The 21,555-nt window shown below is 37.9% G+C and overlaps 1 protein-coding gene across 3 annotated transcripts in view; it reads right to left on the bottom strand.

Moving 5' to 3' along the window:
* Positions 1-21,555, bottom strand: part of ARL15 (ARF like GTPase 15) — a 228,009-nt gene that overhangs the window by 197,345 nt on the left and 9,109 nt on the right. For 2 of the 3 annotated variants that reach the window (XM_074855616.1, XM_074855620.1), the window contains exons 2-3: positions 17,731-17,821; positions 17,051-17,107 (exon numbers count right to left, since the gene is read on the bottom strand). The exons of the other annotated variant lie outside the window; for it this stretch is intronic. In XM_074855616.1, coding sequence (XP_074711717.1) covers positions 17,051-17,104 — 54 coding nt within the window. In that variant the 5' untranslated portion in view covers positions 17,105-17,107; positions 17,731-17,821. The remainder of the gene's footprint in view (positions 1-17,050; positions 17,108-17,730; positions 17,822-21,555) is intronic. 3 annotated transcript variants of the gene reach the window in all.

The raw sequence follows: 21,555 nt of genomic DNA, 5'->3' as shown, positions 1-21,555 counted from the left end.
TTTGTATCTACATCCTGTTTAGCCATTTAGGAGAAGAAAAGTTTAGTTCAAGTTTTGTAGATCCCTTTGTGTAAAGGTTTAAAAAGGCTTCTGCTAAAAGAGGGAGGGCCCCGGTACTTATATCCTCCAATTCACACCCTGTGGCAACTCAGAACCTTCAACCTGGATTTCCCCAACAAAAATAAAGCCATCCTTATCATTTCCTCACGAAGCAGGTCGTTTTAAGCCTTAAACAAAGAAATATAAGGGGGATGTTGAATTATAGAAAAAAAAGTCATGTTATTGTTTATAGGTTCATGTAACTTCATCAAAATATTTTGACTGAGTCAAAACCAAGTTTTGCCAGAGAAGGCTATGTTCATCAAGCAGTAACTCTGCAGAACTGCTTTTCTACAGCTTTCCACATGTTCCCAAGACCCATAACGTTTGAAAGAGGTAGGACTGGGCACAGAGACTGCTTAAGGACCCTTTTCTGGCTTAATTACAGCAGCATTGCACTGAAATGTAATTGATGTTTGCTTGCACTTTAGACACCTTCTTGAAGTGGCAGGCTACCTCAAGAAGTTAAGTCTTACATTCAGGTGCACCTCACCTTCAAGCTAGTTATGCAAGGACAGCACATCCTCTCACACTAGCTTACAAGGATGTTCCAGCATACACATGCATGGTCTCTCCTGACTAGGTATTAGACCTTTTAGAGCCTGAAGCAAACATAATTACTCAAGTTAGTCTTCAATGAAAATACTTGCTTCCCCTCTGCACGCACATTTCTGAGAGCAAGTGCAGTTGGGTTCCTGTCAAAGACGAAATGGAGAGTCCAGCCAAAGCAGAGCAGGAGATGAAAAGCACAAGTGGAACCCCCTCATTCAGACGGAGTGAACACAGAAGACAACAGCTAGCACTGAAATAAATTAACCAGCACAGAAATTAACCAAGAGTAGTGCAGATTTACTTGCATTACCTGAAACTTGAGGACATAAACTATTAAAACTGGCCACTTTTATTTCATACCACATTCTGAGAACCCTGGATAAGGAGCCAAAATTAGTCCAAAGAGTTTTTACAGCACAGAAGGTACTCCAGATAGAGACATTCATCAGACACAAACCAGCATAGGACCTCTCTGACCCCATACATAATTGCTTTTAATTGCATTTATTAGAATTGTTGGTGACCAAGTAGAAAGTCATACACTAGAATAGTCCTGTATTTCACCACAAGAAATACAATCTGAAGTACAACTCATATACTATATTTCTGTAAGAGAAGACCAAAACAAGACTTATCTGTCAGGGCAGAGAGGAGGGGAAAAAAAAGTATCAGTTCTGAAAAAACACACCAAGCCCAACCAACCCTCAAAAATACCAAATCACAACTGTTAAGTCTTCACCACACAGAGAATGTTTCTTTAAATTATTTCAGTGTCATGATCACTGTGAAATGTATTTCATTTTACTAAACCACCATTCTGAAGTATGCATTCTGCTTCCAGGCTTTTTGAAAAAAAAACATGTATGATGCTGAGTTCTAAAAATATAACGTTTTCTTTCACAATACAGAAGTATTTCAAAGACCAAAATTGCATATAGCCATTTGCTCAAATTATTAGATAATTGTCCCATGTGACACCACACAAAAGCATCTGACTCTTGCATACTTGGGCTTTATTTTAACTAAAGATGCCATTCAAAATTAAATACTGTAATATAAATATAAATGATACAATCTATCTCTGTTTTAATTCTATGGTTCAGGAACTAGCCCAAAACCAAATTATTTACAACTGTCGCTCAAAAAAATGCCAATAGAAATTTATTGTGTGGAAGTTAGTTTTCATTCATGTGGTTTTCATTTTTTTGGGTTTGCTTTTAGCCTATTTTGAGCATTCATTCCACACTTCCACCATGTGGGGGGCTAAAAAAAAAAAAAAGTATTTTTTTCTTCTCCCTAAACAATTTGCTGCTTCTTTTCTTTGCTCTTGAATTTCATTTCACTTCTGGTTGATTGTTGGGATCTGTTTTGAACAAGGGAATCAACATTAACTTTCCTGCAAAATGCAGCACTCAAACATGAATTCCAGCACATAAAACTGTTTGGAACTGCAGCTCAGAGACTGTACACAGTCATTTCAAAGTCAGGAGATTCTAAAACCAATTGCACAGTCTGTTGTCTCTTAAACATACTGAACCAGCTGCATTTGACATAGTTCAGCTTTACCATTTTGATAGTGAGAGCACTGAAAATCACATTCTTTGGTAAATACTTCTGTTTGCCCCTTCAGCTCACAGGGGCAATCCAAAATTGGGGAGGGAAATCAAGAAACCATCCTGCAATAAAAGTCACTAAGCTTCTAATAAATTTTTAAACATCCTATTCAAATGCAGTTGATAAGTAGGACCACATCTTTAAACTACAAATTAAGAGAAGACCTAGAAAACTGATAACAATTTTGTTATCTAATATTATGCTAACATAATATTAAGTTATGAAAGTAACATCTGGAGCATGACTTCTAAAATTAAGGCAATATTTTTCATTAGAAAACCACTTATATTTGCATATACCCATGGTGTGTATCTGAAAATTTTCCTATCACAGTCAGAACCTGCATATGACATCACCTTCACAGCTTCCAACAAAATCAACAAAAAGATGCTTAACTGGTAAGTATCCCAAAGGTATCTATTTCACACATGTTAAAATACCCATTTTATTCACCAGTTTATCTAACCCACTGTTTGCTCTAACAACCTTTTTGACTGCCACTCCTCAACTTTATCAGAGAACAACACAGTGTTACTGAAAGTTGAAGCCAAGAATAACTTGGAATTTTGAGGGCGATCTAACTCAACTTATCCTTCCAAATATGCAGCTACTTGTTCTTCAAGAAAAATCTGTCGCTTGGAAATATTCATGTTTCCACAATATTTTTTGGCATTCTAATGGTGATATGTGTTTCTGGGTGCACATTCTATGGTTACTGAAGGCACCTGAAAATTTAAAATAGACATGATATATACTTCTTTTATTACACAAACATAAAACAGACAGACAAGATACAGAATTTATTATGAATTATGTACCTAGTTTAATATAAACTAATAAATTTTTTTCCAACTGAAATGTGGATTTCTAAAAGCTACAAAAAAACTATTTAAGAAAGTGCCTATTGGATAAACTCCAAAGTAAACAAATGTGACAGAACAGAAACTTTCTAGACTGCAGATTAGTCTGAACAGAAACTTCCAAATAACAGTAAGTAGAAAAGAGGACGTCGTAATTGGTTTGAAATCTCTATTTTGTTTACTTCTTCAAATGTAGAAAGACAATAAATCATTTAATTTGTTTTATATGAAGCAAGAAACATCTGAACAACCACTAATCATTTAAATTTACAGTTTAATCACCATAACCATATTAATGCTTACGCATAAAAAGTGAATTAACCTCACCCTCTCTAAAATAAGCAACACAACATACTCTCACTGAAAGACCTACAGGTCTTGCCTCTTGCTAAAAGCTTCACCAAACAGGAAATAGTTCTGTTAGACTATTCAACCCAGCTAAGTAAATTGTCCTGAAAGAACTAAGAAGAGCCCTAGTGCTAACAGCCAGTCATTGCATGCCTTTGGTGGGAAGCAAGCAGAATGTTAACCAAACTTACAATTTGTTTAAATTTACCAGTTTTTAGCTGTAGAAACAGCACTACATTCCATAAAAATAACACAGATTGACTCAACCCTCTAAACAGATTTCCAGGTTTTAAATAGCAACTTCCTTATTGTTAAATCAGAAATAGAATGAGTTCTCTCTGTAAAAGATCATAGCAAACAGCTGCACTGAAGTTAATTGGTCTGTAAGTAATACATGAAACTAAGGCCTAAAGTCTAATTTCGTAACGATTCAAGTTCCCCATTAACAAAATACCATCCAATGATGGAAGCATTTACAGTGCTTTTTCGTTCAAAGTATACTATTCTTCAGGGGAGAGAATCTTGTCACTGTAAAAATTGCATCTTCCAAACTGCTGTAGAAGAGGTACTGAGTCACAACTAGTAAGTCTCTTCAGAAACGGAAAAGAAAATGTTTCCTCATCTCACTCACTGTTCTAGGCACATCCAGGTATATTTATGTTGTTTCTATCGTCCAATAAATTCAAGTGCTAATGTTGGTGAAGCTTATCTTCTAAGAGTCTTTTCAAATATCCTTGACAGAAGAGCGTCTACCTAGTAAATGATTCTCATCAAGCAATTTAGTATATTCAGCATGAAAATAATAAGCTGCTTCTGCTTTTATTGAAGTAAATAAGGCAAAAGAAGAAAGGGGAGCTACGTAGCAGCACCTCTGAATTGTAACCTCCCACACAAATAACTCCTCACTCTGGTTGTAACTTAGGGGTTCTGTACAGAATGACCCATCTGTTAATTTACAGAAAGCTGAAAAAGTACATGACAACCAATTTTCAAACCACAAAGGAACAGACTTTTCTCCCTGTTTGCTATGTGTAAGACAAAGAAGAGCTTAAACCGTAGCAAGAAAGATTAACAGGAGATTTATGTTAGATCTTAGAAAAACAGTGTGTAGAAGAGTACAGCTAGTCCAGCTCAGAGAGAGATTTCCAGAGGAGATTACAGAATCTGCTGAGGTTTTTTAGAGAACCAGTCTAGTCAGAGCTGGTTTGGCCATAGCTCATCCTGATCCTGAGCCAGGGATGAATTAGATGACTCTCACTTCTTTCAGCCCTATTTGTATGATCCTAACCTGTGAACATGAACAACAGTATCATTTGTTCATCAAGGAAGTCTCTGTTTCTGAGGCTTCTTGTATTTCACCAATCCATACCATAAAATCTTGCATCAGTAACACATCGATCCATTAATTCATCTGTCCATAAAACACTTTTCTCATTTAAGGTCTCCTTCAAAAAGGAGGCATTTCAACCTTGACAAACCCAGAAGAGCCACTGAAAAGACTTTTACAGAAAAATCTTCTTTGGTATCCCAAATAACTCTTGCAAAGCTTCACCAAGAATCAGCTTGGTCTTCAAATAAGGAATCTGTTTTCAGTACTAAACACAGACATAACCATCAGAAAGTAACTGAAGTCAGTTTAAGAGCTAAGGAATACAGCAGTGCTCAGTGTCTAAACAGCAACACTGAGACCTGCAATCCTTCAACATACTGAGTGTATAATAGTAAAACTTCATATATGACTCTTATAAATAAATAAAATTTTTGGCACCACATTTGTTATGCACTCTCTCTTTTCAGTTCTCCACTGATCACTTTTTTCTCATTAAGAGCAGAAGACCTTCCTTGCAGCAGTTGTTACGGTAAGCAGGCAATACACATGCTGAAATATAACACAACGTTTTTTAACAAAAAAAATTCTAGCAGTGAAGGGAACAGGGAATCAAAACTCAAAAATCCTGAACGTACAATATCACAGTTAGCATCTATGGAAAAAAAATGGTTACTTAATTAGAAGCAAATGCTAACAGGAAAAAGATTTCATCTTACCTGGCACACCTATCACACCTAAAGAAACCCTGAAAAGGTCAGAAGGGGAACAGAGCAGTGACAACATGAAACCAAATACCATTCTCTGCAATATTATTCAAGTAGAGCAAATTACTAACACCTTCCTTCCTCAGGAAAGAGGTTCCTACACTACAGAATTTTAAATGGGGAAATCCCTAACTCACACAAAACAAGCCTATCTTTTCTCAATCCCATAATAGATTCACAAATTTGCAATCACAGTGTATTTTCTAATTATGTTCTAATTTCAGCAGTAAAAAGAACAGAAGGCTAATGTCAGAATTCAAATACCCAGACAGAGGTACCATGATTCAGAACCACAAGATGTTGTTTAGAACTTGCTGTGAAATACCAGTAAATTGTTTGCATTTTACACCTCAGATTACCCTGCTGGAAAAAAAAAAATTAGATTGTGTCTAATGAATTAAAAAAATTAGATTGTGTCTAATGAATGTCTTCATGAAATTTGGAAGTTGAGCCACTAGCTGCAAGATTCAGGAAGCAAGCAGAAAGAATAATAAAACCATTACAAAGAAGAGTTCCATGGGCATTTCCAAATACATTCAGATTTTGTACTTACTAAAAGCTTTGCTCATACTGTTCATCTGAAACTGATTCACCATCCATTAGATTATTATTAGAGGGTGATAGCTCATATAAGATTAATTCACATTACATTACTGGCTCAGCAGAACACACACCTAAAACCTCAGTTTCTTCTATTGTGGTTTTCTTGCTCATTATCCGATAGCCCTAGAGCCTCGCATTTCCACTAGCTCTGCATAGCTTGTTCCACAGCAACTTTTTTTTTATATACATTCTCACCTTCTTATTTATGGGGTATTTGGATTTAGAACTCCATTTTATGACCTCCACATTACTCTTGCCTGCAAGGTTGTGGTCTGGTATTTGGGGTTCTCATGCTACTCTAGCCTCTGCTTTTTAATCTGGTATGTCAAGGTGTGCATTTCCACACTTAATCGCTTTCAGAGCTATCTTCTTGTTCAAAGTCAAGTGAGATGTTACAGTGAAAAGCATTTCAGAACCCCAGAAACCAAGAGTTTCTCTTAGTAGATTCATTCTCTTTCATAGAGAATAAATTCAAGCAGAGAAAAAACAACACACTTCTTATAAAGAGCAAGGCAAAAGCATCTGAAACACAGACCTTGATGTCAGTAATGAAAAGTCTTTTGTCAAGTTTTACTCTACTGGCTTGTTTCCTTTCATCATTCTGGGATCTTGTGTCTGTACAAATTCAGCTTCACAACAAATCCCACCTTGTTTTCCACGTGTAGACAAGAAGTGCATGTGGCACAGAACTTGCACAGTTTCCACACACACTGCTGCATTTGATACAATCCCTATCTGCCTGTAGTCTGCTTGTCACAGCAGAGACTACGCTAGGAAACAAATGGAGTATCAACCTCTGTCGGGCCTCTAGGTATGACCCTATACAGAGGGGTTATTACTTAAGAGTATATAATCCAGAGAAATGCACTGGAATGTCTTCTGTGTAATTCAAGATGACAACAAAATGAAGTAAGCAGATCTTCAAGGGAACACTAACATAACACAGACCTGGCTACAAAACAAAATCTCCCATGTTTTGGAAATGCATGCAGTTTTAGAATCAGTGAACAAATAATCATCTTCCGTAAATTGAAGTGCGTGCTGTCTGACTACACTACAGTGTCAACATTGGTTAAAAAAGCCATCATGAATGGAATTTGAGGGAGATTCTAGCATACCATTTACCTCAAAATGTTTCATCTGCATAAACACCTTTCCACCACCACCGCTCACCACAACAAACAACTGAAAAAGTTAAAACAGTCTTGTAAAACTGGAGGAAATTTTTAAAGAAACACTAAGAAACAAGTCTGAGGTACAAGTGAAGTGAGCTGTACAGAATAAAAAGCATTATTTTTGTCAGGGGCAAGAAGTCTGATCTAACAGAGAAGGCCAGGACGAAGTAGAATGACATCAGAGAGATGAAGAAAACAAACGTGATGCTTAAGGGACCACTGAACAGGATGGGAGTGTAGAAAATAGATAAAATAATGAATAACTGAATTGTGCAATGAAAGAGAAAAGACAGCGACAAACATTAGCAGATTACATTGAAGTAATTCCATAAGCAGTGGAACCAAAAAAAACTTGAACATGCAGAACCACACCATGTGGGTGATGTTCAGGAGTTTTGAGGAGGCAAGGAGGGAGGTTTGGCATGTTTCCCAAATCAGGTAACCAACACACTGCCACAGAAGAGTCAGAGATTAAGGATATTCAGCTTCAACCTTGTGCTAGCTAGAACTGCTGCAAACAAAATCACCTCTGCACAGTCTTGGAGCTCTTCTGCCATGTCTATTCATCTCAAACAGGACATACAGATGTACTTCATATGACTTGGCCTGAGGAAGACCCATGCACTGCACTACGTGTTTCGCTTCAACAAGAAGCAAACACACTGAAAGCACACAGCACTGCTCTTCAAAGAGCAAGGAGATAAGCAAAAAGGGTAGGTCATGTGTGGGCCTGAGAAGCAACATTTAATAAAATAACTGCACAACAAATTGTCTGTGTGCTCTTAAAGAGGACATCAAATGGGGTGAGTGAAACAAGGTGGGTCTAGCACTTCAACAGATAGTACCAAATGCAGCTAGGAAATTAACGCTGCAGGTTTGGGAAGCCTTAGAAGAAATAATGCTGCAAAGGGAGGTGCAAGAGATTTGCCTACATTTACACAGGCAATTGTGACAATACCAGAAAAAGAATTTTAAAGTCTTGGTTACAACACACCATGTGATAGCTGTAAGTAACCTCTGCTTTCCAGGACACCAGACATCCTTGATATCACTTCCCACATCTTACCAATTCCTCAAAGTCTATTGCCCAGAATGGCATTTGAGATACTAATACACTTGATTACTCAAAAGCTAAGTTTTGAAATATAAGTATGTGTACTTATTAACATTCATACCAGTGGAACCATTGTATTAAGTTACAGTATCTATTAAACCCTGTTGTTTCTACTCTTCAACAATACTCAGCAATATAAACTCCTTAAAAATTCAATGACATTTTGTACTATATAAATCCTTGCCAATAAAAATGAAGTGGCACTCTTTAAAGGTCTTCATATTACAGAATATAAATAGGTTGAAGATTTGTGTGAAATATTATCAAACTGATCAAAATACAAACATTGCAATACAAGGCTGATCTAAAAAGGGCTATTTACTCTAAAGAGATCTAAAGGATGCTGTAGAACAGCCCTCACAAAAGCATTTATGGCTTTAATTACACATAACACAATCTCAAAGCATTTTGAAGACAGCAGACTATGATTATAAAGAAGCTGGAGCAGCAAGAAATTCAGCAGACCACTTTCAAAACTAACTTCAACACCTGAGCAAACACTTTCAACTTTACGGTGAGGAGAAACATTAAGAACACCAAGACCAGAAAGATATTAACAGAGAGAATTAGAAGGGTCTTTTCCCAAAAATAAGCTAACTCAGATGAAATTTTAGCATTTGATGCACTTCCTTTAATTTTTGTAATCTACTATTCACTTGTACAACCTCTTCCCTTAAAAGATACCTACTCTCAAAAAAAATAAGGTGCAAGGTTCTGTACATGGGTGGGGGCAATCCCAGGCACAAATACACACTGGGTGGAGAATGGATTGACATCAGCCTGGAGGAAAAGGACTTGGGGGTGCTGGTTGACGAGAAGCTCAACATTAACCAGTAATGTGCACTCGCAGCCCAGAAAGCCAACCGTATCCTGGGCTACATCAAGAGAAGTGTGGCCAGCACGTCAAGGCAGGTGATTCTCTCCCTCTACTCCACTCTCGCGAGACCCCACCTACAGTGCTGTGTCCAGCTCTGGGGTCCCCAACACAAGAATGGCGTAGTCCTGCTTGAGCGCATCCAGAGGAAGCCACGAAGATGATCAGGTGGCTGGAGCACCTCCCCTGTGAGGAGACAGGCTGAAAGAGTTGGGGTTGTTCAGCCTGGAGAAAAGAAGGCTCCAGGGAGATCTTATAGCAGCCTTCTAGTACTTAAAGGGGGCTACAGGAAAGATGGGAGGGACTCTTGATCAGGGAGCATAGTGATAGGATGAGGGGTAACAGTTTTAAACTGAAAGAGGATAGATTTAGATTAGATATAACGAATTCTTTCCTGTGAGGGTGGTGCGACACTGGAATAGGTTGCCCAGAGAAGTTGTGGATGTCCCCTCCCTGGAAGTGTTCAAGGCCAGGTTGGACGGGGCTTTGAGCAAACTGGTCTAGTGGAAGATGTCCCTGCCCATGTCAGGGGGCTTGGAACAAGATGGGCTTTAAGGTCCCTTCCAGCCCAAACCATTCTATGATTCTATGAAACGCACGATGTCTTCAGAAAAGAGAGTTGAACAATATACAGTAGTAATCATAGTAGTAATGTATGATTGATGCCCTCAGGATACAGTGCAAGCACATTCATAGAGAAAAGCAATCTTTTATCAGCCTAAGGAAAACAGACAAGCTTTTGAACTCACAGTATCAAAACAAATCTAAGACCTCATGAAGAGACTGATCCCACTGCTGCAGTAACATGACATTTTGTGTAAAACGTAATTATCCTGAAAGAAATATAATTTCTACTATTTCTAATAATTTTCATTGTGGTTGTCCAGCTGTTGTTAAAGGCAAATACAGACCAACCAGAAATAATCCACAATTCTTTACTCAAAAGCAACACCACTTTTGGGAAGCCTGTAACAGACCGATAAATAAACTGAACAGCTGTATGCAAATACTATGAATGGTATATCACCAATACTCACTATATCCATTTGCAGGTCACCTGTTAGATTCTTATTTATGCAGCTGCACAAAGTAGAGGATGTGATTGAACATGCATACACACAGAACAGTGCATGCAACTTTTAGCATAATCATTGGCCAGTCTTTCACTAAATTTAGAACTCCCCAGCCAGACTCCAGGAATCCTTGCAAATTAACCTATTTTTTTTGCAAACCTCATGGCTATACACAGTCCCAACCTTTGGACTACAGAATATGAAAGAAAAAAATTATTTTCACTGAAGAGACATTTCTAGTCTTTTGCTCCCTCAGTAATTCAAATAACAGAGCTAACTGCTGGATTTGTACACTTGCCACTCAGTAATTCCACATGCCCCACTGCTGTCTTTCTGAGTCCACAGTCACAGGACAGCTCAAATTTCAAGCATGTGATATTTATCATAGGAGACTCAGGATTTTGAATACCTTTGCTTTGCAATGTACTTTCAATTTACCTTTTAAATCTATTATTCATTTAAAAGAATTCTTTTTTATTTTTATAATTAAAAGAGGCTACTTTGCAAACTGTACAAAAAAAGGATGCTCAGCAGAGGCCATCAGGAAAATTCCACGCTCACACAATCACCCCCTGCATCACTTGAGCCCACAGGAGTAGTTTATCTTTCATGCAGAGCAGCCACTGAAGGCAAACCATGGCATTTTGCCAGTACATTACACAACTGTTTTCTGGAAAGACAGCAGCATTGAAGATCAGGAATCCTGACTTCCAAAGGGAAGATGCAAACCAGTGTTTATGTACAGGATAACTAACCACACAGCTTTGATAAATACAAACTGAACAGCAAAGATTTGAGACTCTTGAGGATTTGGGCTTTTTCCTAGTCCTCTGTAAAGTTAATGGTCTGTGGAACAACACTGCTGTTTTCTAGAACAGGATGGGAACATGGATAGCAGAGACCAGTCAGAAGGAACACAACCCTAGTTCATAATGTCCCTAGTTCAGGACAAAGCCCTATTGCAGCTTGCAAGTTTGTTAAAGGGGAATTTCATTCTGATAAAAATTAACAGGCTAATTTGGCAAACCATAACTTTCCCAGTGAAATCAATTACTAGTTGTCAGAGGTTGTCAAAGGGCTGTAAGTACAGTGCAAATCAGTTAATAGCTCAGGGAAGTAATGCTGTCACAGCGGCATTGGCTGGACCAAGCTGCTGAGCTCTCTGAGCAGATAACATGAGCTCTGGCCACAGAGAGAGGCTGTTCAGAAATTCAAGTAGTTTACTTTAACCAATGAACTTTGCTGAGAGAAAGGGTAGAGAACTGTATTTTGATCCTCACTCCTGGCCCAGCCTTGATGATTTCCCGTGCCACCTGTCTTTACTTTCCTTTCCTCATTTGGGGGGGCAAAAAAAAAAAGTCACAATTCTTTGTTTATTTCAGAAAAGTAAAAGGGAGAGTCTCATGGCAAAAATATCCACGCTATAGCTAACATTCACATGCACAGAACAACACATGCATCAGAACTTTCTGCCTCTTTTTCTCCTGTTTAGGTGGTAGCAACACACAGCACAACCAGCATGGTTCAAACAGCTTGATGATAGATTTGCCACAACACAGTGGACATACTCCCATCAAATCCAAGCCACTGCCAAGACTCTGGTGACCGCAAGAACCTTTTATTTAAGGCTGGAAGTTGAAAACATTTATACCTTTCCTTTCCAGCAGTCTACCCACAGAATATCAACAGTGACTGTAAATGGAATTGTCCACATGTCCCAAAGGGTAGCACATAAAAGGATTTTTTCCTGCTACCCTTTTGTGCCTTTGTTTTGCTGTTCATGTCAAGGACATGACATGGGAAAGGGAGGAGTAGACAGGATATGCTGTATGAGCTCTGTTACTACTTTAACTTTGCATTTTCCAATGGGAAACCACGTCAGAGAGGGGAAGAGTCTCACAGGAAGCTTTCCATACTGTAAGTCACAGGCTGGCTCCTGAACCTTTCCAAACACGCTCCATGATTACCTCCTATTCCATGACTGCCTTTAGTTACTGCCTCAGTTGGTTTCTCTTCTCTTAAGAGCTTCCCCTCCACCACTTCATGAATAGATGTTATTTCTGTTTTGTTCTAATGTCAAATTCCTTAGCACACCAGCTGTTTCCAGTCACACCATTTAAAGACATGAATTTATCATTATAAACAGACAAAGGTAAGTGAATCCAAAGTAAACCAGAGAACTAAAAGCATGTTTGCATTATTTATATTACTTACCATATATAAACTATAGTAAGCACAGCTGTATAAATGCCTCATTTATTTCCACATCTCACTGCGCAAATTCAAGCCAAGAGGCTACTAATACCAAAATATCCATTACTCATCATTCTCAGGAAGAAGATGTCAACATTGATGAAATGCTGCTATAGTGCATCACTTTTGCCATACCCAGCATGAGAAGCAGAAAGCTCTTCAGAGAACTTGTTATCCTTATTGTTTTGGTTTTAAATTAGTGTTTTATAATTGTTTATCTATTGATGCCATATTCTGCAATCAAGGAAAACTGTTACTTTCTAATTTCTTAAAAAGGGAAAATATTCTTTTCCATTATTTTTCTTTCTAATGCATACCAGCAAAGAACCACACTTTCACTAAGTCTCCTTAGTTTTTCTGCATGGTTCTCACCACTGCAGATGCTTCTGTCCTTGTTTTGTTATCTAAAACAACAAGTGATATGAAAATTACTTTTTGCTTATTCCTGCAATCACATCTAGGGGGTAGGGATAGAAAAGAATACCTTATTACCCCTGTTCAAAAAAGCTTACTATTATACGCAAACAGTTGAGAAGAAAAAAGGTCTCAAAGCCTAGTACAGAGTATCAGAGAATCTTCCAGAGATGTGTAGGCATACAATCATGCACACTGTTTCTGAGGTGGAGTCCTAAATACCTCTACAGGCAGCAAATGTCCCATTATAAAAACTGTCTTATAAGATAACAAATTTTGGATTATTTTTCCTGTGATGTTCATGTTGGTTGAACTCTCCATCATTATTTTACTACGATTTTTACCTGGTTGAGAAAATTAAATCAGAAACAGAAAGGAAGTTAATGACAATATAATCATAATCTTTGCTACAAGATGTCATATTCTTACAATCTCCATGGTCATGCAGATTCAAGAACTAATTTATCTGCCTGTTCCCACACTTCCAACTGACACATCTGACTCACACACTAGTACAGTGGAAGAAGCATCTGAAAAGACTGGTATTTCTGCCAGAAGGTACTAGCTGTCTAGAACACACAGAGGAAATTGAGTTTGATTCTGGCTGGTTGGTTGGTTGATTGGATTTTTTATCACAAAGTTTTCATTTACGTTTATAATAATGTTTTCATTTTAGGATACACATCTTTCAGCTTCAAATCCTTACAAATACCTGTACAGTTTTCATATTAACCACCTCTGCTTTTCTACTTCCCCCTTCATGGGTATACACTTCTAAGTAATCTCATCTGGTTTAATTCCCCCGAAATGGGCATCACATCTCTTTCTGCACTCTTGCAAAGATCTGTTTTTCCTAGCTCAAGATACAACGAAGCTTCACCCTCTTTCTTAGTCATGGTAGCTGAAGGCAGCACAGGCTCTTTTGCCATGGATAACTATATCAACCCTTCCTCCATCTCATAATCTGTACAGGCCTGAAAAACAGGAAGCCTATTTAATGGAGTAGCACAGCTGAAGTAATGGGTGCTCAAGAGCATTACTGATAAGCAGCTTGATAACAGACTAACAATTGAGATGTCTGTAATCCAAAGAAGCCTTTGCAAGATACTTGCAGCACGGCGCAACAAAGACATGCGGAACAGAAAGTGTCTGAGTAATACAGTACAAACTGAACACATAGTGCTGGTAAGGACTGGCACTTGAGAGACTGCTGAGATTTTGGATAAAAAAAATCAGCCAGTTAACAAAACAAAAAATCTATTCAATCTGCAAAACAGCATGCAGTATTAAGCACACGATACAAGATACATGGAATTAATTAAATGGGAAATATGAAGTGGAGTTTTGTGTCTTGCTTCTTGACATCAGTAGGGAGCACCGTACTTGCTGGCTGCCAGACTGCTCGCATACCTGAGCAACAAACCCAGTGACTGAGTTACATGACTGAGCAAGAGCAGGGCACAGTGCAGAGGGAGGAACTATCACACTGCGTTTCCGCATAGCTCTCACTTCAGCAGGCCTCTCCCTTTACTCTGATACCAAAGCTGTCCAAACCCTCTCTCCAGCTAGATCACCTGAAACTCGCCTTCCCAGTGACAGTACTCTCAGCACCTAGCATTTTCCTAAAGGAACCATTTTAGCCTTCAAATACACTTTACATGGGACACATGTCCTCCCTTTACACAACAGTGCATCTCTGGATGCTCTGAAGCCTACTCATCATCCTTCTCACTTTCCTCCCTTAAATACCAGCAGTTGATGAAATCAGTTCTTCTCAGCATTTTCATAAATGAAGCTAGCTCTTTATATTTTGCAATTTAAAACATTTGACAAAATTAAATATTATGCTGCCCAGAAGGTCACAATGAGATATCAGTTATCCAACTATTACTGTAACTGCAGCTACCACAACTTAGCAGCGCACTGCAGTATACACACAACATGTACCAACTTCAAACTAAAACAGAACCAACTATTGTCAGAGGGTGTATGTTGCTACACATTATACCTGCTGTGGTGGTTTAGGCCCTGCCAGGGTCTGAGACCATGCGGCCGCTGCCCCTCCCCCACAAAGGGAGTGAAATACAAGGAGAGGTTTAATACAACAGTGCAACAGTAACAAAACAAACAACAACAATAACAGTAATAACACTGAACAGAGCAAGATATGTACAGATACAGCAGTAAGGAGAGCGATGGCACAAAACACGCGTTCACCGACTCTCCCACGATCTGACGCCAGGAGGTGATGTCAGCATGGTATTGAATAACCCGGCTAGAGCTTCCCCCCACTGCTGGGGAAACTTAACCCTATCCTGGCTAAACCAGGACACCTGCTTATACCTGATTCTGCAATACACACATATTTATACCTGGACATCCTCTCAAATTAATCTGAACAGCTTACTATAGCCTTCTAAAGAGCTGGCAGATGCTTTGCATACAGAATCATAGAATCATCTAGGTTGGAGAAGACCTTGAAGATCATCCAGTCCAACCATTAACCTAACACTGACAGTTCCCAACTACACCACATCCCTCAGCACTATGTCAACCCAACTCTTAAACACCTCCAGGGATGGGGACTCCACCACCTCCCTGGGCAGCCCATTCCAACACCTAACAACCCCTTCTGTAAAGAAATGCTTCCTAATATCCAGTCTAAACCTTCCCTGGCGCAACTTGAGGCCATTACCTCTTGTCCTATCGCTTGTTACTTGGTTCAGGAGACTCATCCCCAGCTCTCTGCAGCCTCCTTTCAGGTAGTTGTAGAGGGCGATGAGGTCTCCCCTCAGCCTCCTCTTCTCCAGACTAAACAACCCCAGTTCCCTCACCCACTCCTTGCGGCTGACATACCTTGCAGCCATTAAAAAACCTCATACTGTAACCGTCTCTGATCCTTCAAGATAAGCATACTACTATCACATAGGAACTTTGAGAGAGAAAGACTTCCTAAAGAACTTAAATAGCACAGGAAAATATGCCTTTGACTTTGCAAGTAGCAGCTTCCTCCATGAGGATTTTGTCTATATTGCCCAAATCTGTTATTTTCTACCATTCAGAAAATAACCTTTCAGATATTGAAAACAGAATGCAGGCAAATGTCACAGAAAAAGACCTCAGGCACATATTAAACCCTACCTATAACCAAATTCTGAGAATCAAAGCAAATGCTAAGCTTTGCGATTCTGTCCTGAAGTAAGACTTACTGGTATAGTCCTCATCACAGTTGTTCAAAAGTCTCCTTACTACACTTTTGACTGTACATCCTAATAAAATGGGAAGTCGTATGTGCAAGGCTTCCTCCTGAAAAGCATTAACTGTAGGAGCATCATTCCCACTCCAAAAGCTCCAGGATTTGAAGCATGACTTGAGCAACAGTGTCTTATACATTGTGTAAGCTAAGCTTACACCCTATTCATCTAACTGTTCTCATCATTAGCTGGAACAACTGGGAGCAGCAAAAAAAATAAAAATTCACATATTTGGGACGTATGTTTGAAGTAAACCGCATATTTCCTTTCTATAACTTAATTAAGTTTGGGAAGTTTAACTTTACAGCATATGGAAAATATTAAGGCACTCCAGACAAAGTTTACAACAATATGTGCATTTAGCTAACATGTTTTAATACATGACATTACTCAAACATCACTGGTATTTAAAAGCAAATATATATAAACCCTTCAGCAATTACATTAGGCTAGAATTCTCAGCAACCGATACACATGAATTCTAAATTTTCTTACACCTTAAGAGGTTGGCTGAATTATTCTTTACCTTTTTAATTGAAGTGGAGAACATTTTTTCTGTCCTGGTATTAGTAAATCTTTGACAAGACAAAACCATGCTGTCGTCTGTTTAAAATCCCTTTTGCTAACTGCATTACTTAATCCCAAAAGACTAAGAAATTTCTTTTCACCCAAATGGCATTAACACTAACAAAAATTATTTAGTTAGTTAGAACATTGCCTTACCGTGTAAATGCCAATTCTACAAACAGCAAATGAGAGCTGGATGCATTCAGACATAGTCTAAAGAAATTAAAATAAAGACATTACCAAGAATGCTATTCATTAAGAATTAGTTTTCTTCCCATCTCTCCCCAGAAGAAATACCTGATGGTATATTACTTTATCTTTTTTTCTGTAAGGCTGTATTAAACAAGCTGAGAAAAATGCCATATAAATTCAGACTATGCAGATACTTACTACCTTTCATACTGAAGCAGCTGCCAATACCATTACAGTTACTAATTCAGTATTTCATTATAGGTGTCAAATTACCTAGTGCTCCCCAAAATGCCTGTACACAACAGTAACATTTTGCATGCAAGCTTTTAGTCCCATTTATTTTTATCTACTCTGGTTTAAAAACAACCTGCAAGAGACATTTTAATAGAGCAATGTGCTTCTTGGCTTCTTAGCGGACTGTGAAAAGCTTCCATGTTCAAGTATTATTGTTCTTCTCTCCCTGTATCATCATTCAAATTCTCTTCCTCTCTATACCAAAATAATGCAAATAATTTCATGTTCCCACATTTCTGAAGTTACACTCCTTTAGTTTTCTGAGATTTTCATGTTTAAAATAGAACTGTCTTGAATATTTTATTTAATCTGCTCTTACAGCTGTGAATAATCATATTAAAAGATTTTACCCTCAACTCGCTCAACTTCCAATCTGTTGTGATGCCACAATTCTATGTCTTCTGCAGTCACCCAGAGAGGCTGAGGATGGACTATGAATTTCTGATGAAACAGATGAAAAACACTTTTTTTAAACAGCATAAAGGAGCCAGAAAAAAATTCAACTCCCCCACACCAAAACAAAACCTATTGTAGGTTTGCCATTGTTTATATACAGTCAGGTACAATAAGCCAGGCTTACAATGATTTTATTCAGAAGAAAAATTGAGGACTTACTTTAAATAAGGTATTTGAGAAGTCACTGTAGGCAAAAATTAAAGCAATCAAGTAGAACATTTTTACTATATGTTTAACAAGTTCACATATCATCTGCATATATTTTAAAATGTTGAGGGTGAAGTGCTGGATGTTACAGACTTCAAACAGTATCAGTGAAAACTTCCTCTGCTCCCTAACCCACCCTCCCCAAAAAAAAACCCTGCAACTGAATTGTCCATTTAAATAGAATTTGATTTAAATAATTAAAAGAGCAGACCTTATGAATTAATTCTAAAAATGTGTAGTGACATTTTTCTTTTGCTGTAACTGTTAAATTTAAATCTTAAATCAACAGTATTTCACTGAACTGTCTAAACATCAAAAAGCGCAGCAGAAACACCTGAAAGCAAATCTCAACACATGGTTGATTTTCTTTTCTTACTGGAAGCAATGTAGATTATTACTGACAAGGAAATGCTGTGTCAAAGCGCAATTTAAAAGTCCAGGATATTTCTTCCCCTCCCCGATTTCAGAACAAAAATCCAATTCTACAACTTATGCTCTGAATTTCCCCCAGAAAAAAAGTCACAGAAAAAGTGGAATAGAACTGACTTTGAGAAATCCTATGTTACACAAAGTGGTGGAGTAGGGTTATAAACCATATCCATACCCCTCCTGACAGTATTTACAGACTTTGTTCCAAATGTTCCAGGGATGGATGACTTCCCCAAGCAATCTAGCCCAGTGCTTCATTACCCTCCCTACTAGAAAGTCTCCTAATGTTTAACATGAGTCTGTCGCAATTTAAACCCATACTTAAACACAGGGCAATACCTACAGTGATTTGTACCATCAATACAGTGACAGATTCTATGTTGATGGCAGACCCCAACTTTATATACAAATTAAAAGATTATTTCAGGTTGCAAGGGAAGTAAACATGCAGCAGCAGCAAATCACTACAGTTTCTCAGTACATATAGTGTGCTTTTATTCTAGACAAGCACAGCATTATAAATTGTCTTCCTTTTTAAATTTTTCTTCAGTACTTCCAGACTATACATTCACGGGAGAACTAAGCTGCAGTTCCAATTCTGCAGAAAGCGCCTGTGGACCCTTGTTTCAGTAGAATGAAGGAAACTATATCTGTGTTATCTTACTCGTCTGTTGTTGGGTTTGCTACTGTTTATGTTTTGAAATCAACAAGCTATTACAAGGCATGAATTCTAAAATTATCTCCCCTTCCCACTGTCATATACAGTACCAATGAATGTTTCCCCTATGCATTTTCCAGTGAAATATTAAGCTAATCCCTTCCCCAAGCCTCCAAAATAATGCTTATGATCTGCATTCTGTAGCGTTAAAACAGCTCATTAATTTCAATGCTGTTATCAGTTTCTCTCTTATATTCACCCCTCCTCCCCCCTGAAAATTTACATTCCCCCAATATTATTTCAGTTTAATCACTGAAAAAAAGGTCACAAATTGATTTAATTACATGTTTAGTGATACTATGTTACAGACTAATACTCTGACCACCGAATCACATATATATGATAATCTGCAGCTACAATGGGGAATTTATTCTTGATACTTGTAATCTTTCATTACTTCGCTTTTGCAACTCATTTTAGACCACACAATTAGGCAACAAAACAATTGTTGGAGAATTTGCATTTAATTTACTTACAGTTTATTGTTGCTTTCTGAAAGGATTTTACATGGTAAGCATGAAAGTAAAAGAAAAAAATAATGTAAAAATATACCTGCAAATATTACAAAAGAAAGATAGCTTGTTTGATACAAGCTTATTCTTAACAGAAGTCACTTAACATGTCTAAAGTGAGATACAAAGCCATCAGGTCAAACGTGTCAAACATAAGCATGCATCTCTGCCAATATGCACCCTTCTGTTTAGGCCAAGGGTCATCTCACAAACATTAAATAATTTCTCCAGCTGGAAACTAAACTCATGGCTAATATACATATTTGCCCAAAACTTTGTTATTTTAATCATAAACTGTTATTTTAATCATGACTGTTTGTAATGACTTAGAAAGATGTCTGCCTTGCAGCTGTGCAACCTTTCATTCACAACAAGCATTTGTTCTGTCGATTTTTTCAAGCATTCAGCTATCAGTACAAATATCAGTGTAAAATAATTTCAGGATGTGGTGTTTAAAACAAAAAACCCTCATACAGCTCTGACACAGGCACACTTTAGTCTGCAACCGCACAAATTCATTGTTTTTACTATCTATATCTTCGGCAAATACAAAATTAAATTCCTGCCCATAATATTTACAAGAGAGCAAATTTTTAAGAAATTAATTACAGTATGTTCTGCAACTGATCACTTCAAAGCTGTAGTCACCAAGTTGAAAGCACTAGTCTCAAGAACCTTGGTGGGCAAAAGGGGAAGAAGGATCCTAATCAGCTTCTCAGAAAGACACAGAAGGCACGACACCTAAGAGAACTGCAGGAGCTGGTATCCTCAATTCTGCCAACCAAGAGATATATTCACCTTGCTTTGCCACCTCAGCTTGCTTTGCCATAATCCTAAATAAATTACAGCACTGAGTATAGTTCCAGGACCATAAAACCAGAAAGCAATATGAGAAAAGGAAGTTGTTGGGTTTTTTCTGGCAATACATTTCTTTAGTAAAATCAAAGATTAAGATGCCCTCCTGATCATTCATAAAGAAGTGGTCCACCCCAGTAACCACTTGGAATTACTGGACCTTCCAGGCAAAAGCTTTTCCACCTCCATTCTTACCTGCATCTTTTTCATTGCATAAGAAATGTGAAAATTAGCAATAGAAGCATAAACAATATGCAAATTTCAAGATTAAGATTTAATATGTACGGAGCCTGAAAGAAGTTCTCAGTGCTTATGTGTTTTAAAGAACATGTAGGTACCCAAAAGCACACACAACTACACTACAGTACAGGTGGCAGGAACTTTGACCAGAACTGCTGTTTGCTAGGCTTGTATACTGGACTCCGAGTAGTAACTCGAAGGCTCCTCTTTTTGCACAAGATGTCACAGCCTTCTGGCACATTCCATTAATAACATTTCTAATTTAAACTCCCCAAAATTCTTTTTTCATACAGTTCTCAGGGATAAAAGACACACAAAATATTTTCATATTCTCCTTTAATGCTGAATAATTAGATTTTTAAAATACCAATCTTCTTGTACGTGATCATTAGAAAAATAAACATGAATTTAGAGACTAGAAGAAACCTGATGCTGATGGAAAGGCAATGATATGTGAACAGGAAATAGGACTGGATCCAAGAACTCTCTTGTCATCATAAAAAGTAATCAAGTGGAGGCACCAGAGAACAATGCTCTCCCCTCTTTCAGGCAATATTCTCAGTAAAACTGTTTTCCATGACCGTTTCCAGGACTGCAATGGTTCAGCCAGTGAAAGATGCAGATAAGCCAACACAAAATTAATAGCTGCAAAAACAGCACAGACATTTCTCAAGAATTCTCTACCTTTTCTCCAGTCTTGCTGAAACCTGAAACTATGCAAGTTTCTAAGCAACAATAAAGCACTGAGAGAAGAGATC

The sequence above is a fragment of the Strix uralensis genome, chromosome Z, assembly GCF_047716275.1.
Source record: "Strix uralensis isolate ZFMK-TIS-50842 chromosome Z, bStrUra1, whole genome shotgun sequence".
NCBI lineage: Eukaryota > Metazoa > Chordata > Aves > Strigiformes > Strigidae > Strix > Strix uralensis.
Note: the sequence above shows the minus strand (reverse complement) of the source record. Positions and strands in the feature narration are given on the sequence as shown.